The 5,838-nt window shown below is 26.5% G+C and overlaps 2 protein-coding genes across 2 annotated transcripts; both read right to left on the bottom strand.

Annotated features, from left to right (window-relative positions):
* Nucleotides 1-96: 96 nt before the first annotated feature.
* On the bottom strand, nucleotides 97-996 carry LOC112467367 (the record flags this gene model as incomplete). The annotated part of the gene is made up of 2 exons (XM_025035958.1): nucleotides 916-996; nucleotides 97-403 (listed from the first exon to the last, which is right to left on the bottom strand). Coding segments are annotated over exons 1-2 (322 nt in total), but the record flags the coding sequence as incomplete, so codon positions are not given.
* A 1,919-nt stretch (nucleotides 997-2,915) lies between these two features.
* On the bottom strand, nucleotides 2,916-5,596 carry LOC112467366 (the record flags this gene model as incomplete). The annotated part of the gene is made up of 6 exons (XM_025035957.1): nucleotides 2,916-3,013; nucleotides 3,457-3,642; nucleotides 3,722-3,883; nucleotides 4,074-4,173; nucleotides 4,261-4,729; nucleotides 5,300-5,596. Coding segments are annotated over 6 exons (1,268 nt in total), but the record flags the coding sequence as incomplete, so codon positions are not given.
* Between the last annotated feature and the right edge of the window lie 242 nt (nucleotides 5,597-5,838).

Genomic DNA, 5,838 nt, shown 5'->3' with positions numbered 1-5,838 from the left:
ATATATATGATTTAATTTCATTTAAGTAAGTGAATTATGCGATATGTATTTAAAATTATTAATATTAATTTAAAGACTTTAAGTTATTTATCATACTTTTATAGCTTATAAATACGATCAAATGATCTCTACCTTCTTTTTTCCACCAAAAAATCATGATTCTAATCGTGCAGCTTATAGGTGGTAAAGTAAGTTGTAAATTATCTAACATTAGCAAACTGTTTCCGAAAATTTTTATCAAGGAATGTATAGAGGGAATAAGAAGGCTGATTATTCCCAACAAAGTTACCAGCACTCGAAAATTGCACATTAATTTCTGCCGAGGATTTCGTGCGACCTTAGGCCAAAGTCCAATCAAGTTTAAAGTAAAACGGTTTAGTTTCACTGCCCATTCGAAATCTACCTGCGGAAATCTTGATAAATACAAAGCTCATAATATAGAAGGATTATACAATTTTTATAACATACTGAAATACACATTCATAATTAGACTAAACGGACTGCGTAATAATTTAAAATAAAATATCTTTAAAAACTTCAATTTAGTTCAGGTTAGTCATGCAAGTATAAAGATTATTCTAGAAATAATAAATAATTATTAACAAATATTAATAAATTTATATTAATATTAATATTAATAAACAATTATTATTAAATAATTATTAAACAAAAATTCAAGTTGGTGTAGTTAGATATAACTAACGTTGTTACAATAGTTCGATATGATCATAAGAAACACAATTCACTGCACAAGACGATAATCCAGATTTTTTGTTAACGGTGTGCAAAATGAGGTATAGATTATTATTATTATTATTATTATAAATGATACCATTGATTGCATGCAATTGTAAAATAAAATACGTCGTTAAGATACTTTTCACATATAATTACAATAATCAAAACCATGGGCACCTTGATATCCGTCATATTTCGAACTTTCCATATTCAATGCTATCTAAAGACTGGCGTCTGTTCCTCTTTCATGAATCGACGTTACCTCCTATGCCGCGAAGAGCGTTTCTTGCGCATGCTTATACCACTTTTCGAAAGTATCGAACGATCAACTTGTAGTAAAGTATTTTAAATATTCTGCCTTTACCGTCGTTTAGAATTTTTATCAAGTTTCTAGTATTGAAACATGCGCGAGTAAAAAATTGCACGATAACCAGTGGATATGCTTGATGAAAAAACGTACATAAGTGCACCAGTTATATTTCCAGGCTTCTATAATCCTTTGCTGCTTATAACTATTTTTTATAGTAGTAGACAGTATAGAGCTTATCATGCATTGCTCTAATGATGTTAATTTTTCACAATAAATTTTTAAAAATTGTATTGTTTGTTTTTATAAGTATCTTTAATATAATTGTTATTAAATAAATAACTTTTAAAATATTTTAAATTCTTATCAAGTTATCCAGATTTAATAATACATTATATAAAATAAATGGTTAATTTAAATAAATAGCTAGCCTGGCCAAAAATTCACGAAAAAACAGGTATGTCTAAATAACGATTTTCTTAAGTTTATTTAAATTCTATATTTGTACCACTATTAAGAAAATTTTCCGTTGATTCCATTCAATTAATGCATTAAAATATATATTTATTTGTAAGTGACATATTAATAGCTGTATAATAGCATAGTTGAACTATAGTTTTCTACAAAAAAATTGCATAATATAGGAAAAAATTTACATTTCCCTCACTTTTTCTATCATCTTTTCGTTGTGTGCAAAACGGATATATAACCAACTGATGTTTTTATTAATTAAAATATATATTTTGATAAAAATATGATTATTTAACAATATAAACTTAATAGATAAATAACTGTGAAGTTCAAGATTTTGAATACATAAAATATAAAATTTAAATTTTAGATACTAAAACATAATACAGATTGCACAATAAACTTTAATAAAAGTTTAGTAATGCCAAACGAGGTTATAATATGATACTTATAATTTAACATGAAATTATCTTACACTGCAAAATGTAGCCATTGTGACAGGAGATATTTTTCCGGCGGTGAGATAAATTGGTTTAGAGCTTCTTGTCATTAAGATCAACAAATCTTTTGTGATTTTTTGATCCATGGTGTACCATTTATTACTGTATGTAGCATAATATATTTTATTACACTTGAAAGTATTAGAAGCATTATAACATAAATTATTGAACAAATTGTCCCATAACTAAAGTACTTACATATCTATTTGTAGAAATTGATCGTAGTCTGCGTAGTAACGAAAGAGTTAAAAACATTTCTTGTTTTTTTGTTCGTCCAAGTAGCCGCTGAAGTAACTTCGATAACGAGTGAATAAGCGTGGGTGTGATGACACGTATATGTACTGCCATATTCCCACGCACGCAAAATCGATTTTATTACGATGCATACAATTGCTATTTAGGGAAGATTTGGGTCCACAAATTGAAAGAGAATTAATTCGCTACTTTCAGTATCATATTAAACGGAAACGTCTCTGTACGATGCAATTCCTATAATCCGTCTGCCTACAGTGAATTTAAACATTATAATAATGATATTTCATAATAATAGTGATTGCCATAAGTATTTTTCCATCGACTTATGTATAGATACGCTCGCGAGAGCATTCACGACTACAAACAATACTAAAAAATAAAACACATAATCACAAGCATGTAAAAATCTGATAAATTGCATACGAGATATTTTTAAAATTATGAACCAAATTTTTATGCATGCAGGATGTTTATTATGATCAGAACAGATATCTATAGATTACAATTTATTTAATTTTAGTTAAATTTACAAGTTTTATTATTACTTAATAGAATTTTCCACGCAAATAATGCAATAAAATTTATTTATTTGCAAATAACATTAATACTTCTTAAGCCAAAGTATAATTCTACGAAAAGTTGCATAATATTTTAGAAAGGAAACTTCACATTTTTCCCATTTTTTAAATCAATTTTTTGTTGAATGCAAAACGGATATATAACCAACGGACGTTTTTACAAACTGAAAGACATATATTTTAATGGTTGCAGATTAAATTAACAGTATTAAATTAATAGCATGAGCTTAGATATGTAATTGCAAAGTTTAAGATTGTACATATATAGATTAAAATGAGAAATTTAAATAAAATAAACTAGCACGCTCGTATAAATATAACAATTGGTAAAGGAAAGGCCAATAATCGAGCAATAATGGATGTTCCATTGTACATATATGTGATTAATAAGTACATAATTTAACATTTATTATTGCTCGATTATTGGCCTTTCCTTTAGGTATATAATTGCGAAATTTAAGATTGTACATATATGTATAAATAGATTAAAATAAAAAATTTGAATTATATATATTAAAATGTAGTACATTGTATAATGATTTTTAACAGATTTGCAGTTATACGAAACAATATTTTAATGCAATAGTCAAACATTAAAATATCTTACACTACAAAAAGTGGCCATTGTAACAGGAGAAATTTTTCCAATAGTCAGATAGATTGGTTTAGAACCTCTTATCATTAAGAACAACAAATCTTCTGCAATTTTTGGATTTAGGGTGTACCATCTATTATTAAATGCCGCATGATATATTTCATTGCACTTGAAAATACCAAAAGCCCTTTTACATATCAATTATTATATACATTGTTACACATTTAAATAGAAATTGGTCATTACCATATAATAGTGACTATAGAGTTAATTATACAACATTTAATTTGCACATAAAGAAAATATATATACAACTAACTTGGGACATCAAAATTTCACCGAGAGCGCAATATAAACACATATTTGCAAATATGTTAAAAACGACAGAAACAAAATATACCATGTGAGCGAAGGACATATCGTTTCCTTCGTCGAATAGCTAATTAATTTATGAAATAAATTAAAAGACATAGTTAATTTTATTAACACTAATTTGAAATTTTATAATAACATGCCATGTGAATATAATAATATTGTATCAGAATGTATTTAATACTAATGTATTTATTAATTTATGTCAATTTTTTTAAACGATTTCTTATCCAAACTTTGAGTTTCAAAATACTTACGCTAATCATCCGAAATCCATAGAAAGCAAAAGTTACCGTAAAATATGCAAATAAGCAGAGAAGTATTGTGCTATATGTATCTTCAATAACATCAATAGCTCTATAAAAGACGTTTTATGTATTAAATATATTCTATCACATATTTAATATGGATTTTATATACTTATATATCTTACAGAAAACAAACCTAAGCAAACGGATATGCTTTACTATGCAGCATTTCAGAACTTCGTGATAATTTATGTTTTTATCCAAATATTGCAAGTATTTCTTGAGAATGTCTAACTGACCGCATATATGAAAAACCAGAAGACTAAGAAAATTGTCTATTGCAGTATAGGCCGTCATGGCGATAGCTACACTGATGGCTTGATTAATAAATGTCAATTCGTACTGTGGCCTTTTTGTTATATCGTAAATGTAATGAGTTTGTACAGGCAGTGGCCTTCCTGGATCAGTAATGTTGGGAGTGAGTCTCATCGATATTCCAAAAGCAGGCAGTACTGTGACAAAGAAGCATGCTAAACCCATTACACAGTAGGAGCAAATAATAATTATACGTCCAGTCTGTGCTCTTCGAATCATCAAGCTTCTTTCTTGATCACTTTTTAACTTTATCCAATCCTTCGCGATCATATTCATAATCGGTATAACAGCTTAAAGGTAAACAATTTACAGCGTTGCTGAATTAAAATATCTTAAGTTCAACCTTAAACAGTAAAAGGCACAGAAAAAAATTCAACAAAAATTTGAAACAATGTCACTGTTTTCGTAATTAAAAAAGAATATATTATAATTATAAATCAGTAAAAATATTAATTCCGTAATCTACGAATCTTAATGCAATGAATTATATCATTAATGAATATATAATGAATTTATTATTATTTGTTATAATATTTCTATGTACAAAAGATATAGCAAAATCAAATTTTTGAAAAACATTTTAATTAAATGTTGTATATATTTAATTTAAAAAAATCATGCATACATGTATGTACGTAATGTTTGAAATATAAAAAACATTTAAAATAAAAATAACTAATGAATTATTTAATAAATATACATGTTCTACTGTCTATATAGAAACAAAAATATATATGATTTAATTTCATTTAAGTAAGTGAATTATGCGATATGTATTTAAAATTATTAATATTAATTTAAAGACTTTAAGTTATTTATCATACTTTTATAGCTTATAAATACGATCAAATGATCTCTACCTTCTTTTTTCCACCAAAAAATCATGATTCTAATCGTGCAGCTTATAGGTGGTAAAGTAAGTTGTAAATTATCTAACATTAGCAAACTGTTTCCGAAAATTTTTATCAAGGAATGTATAGAGGGAATAAGAAGGCTGATTATTCCCAACAAAGTTACCAGCACTCGAAAATTGCACATTAATTTCTGCCGAGGATTTCGTGCGACCTTAGGCCAAAGTCCAATCAAGTTTAAAGTAAAACGGTTTAGTTTCACTGCCCATTCGAAATCTACCTGCGGAAATCTTGATAAATACAAAGCTCATAATATAGAAGGATTATACAATTTTTATAACATACTGAAATACACATTCATAATTAGACTAAACGGACTGCGTAATAATTTAAAATAAAATATCTTTAAAAACTTCAATTTAGTTCAGGTTAGTCATGCAAGTATAAAGATTATTCTAGAAATAATAAATAATTATTAACAAATATTAATAAATTTATATTAATATTAATATTAATAAACAATTATTATTAAATAATTATTAAACAAA

Source organism: Temnothorax curvispinosus, unplaced genomic scaffold, assembly GCF_003070985.1.
Source record: "Temnothorax curvispinosus isolate PA1 unplaced genomic scaffold, ASM307098v1 QBEX01017200.1, whole genome shotgun sequence".
Taxonomy (NCBI): Eukaryota; Metazoa; Arthropoda; class Insecta; order Hymenoptera; family Formicidae; genus Temnothorax; species Temnothorax curvispinosus.
Note: the sequence above shows the minus strand (reverse complement) of the source record. Positions and strands in the feature narration are given on the sequence as shown.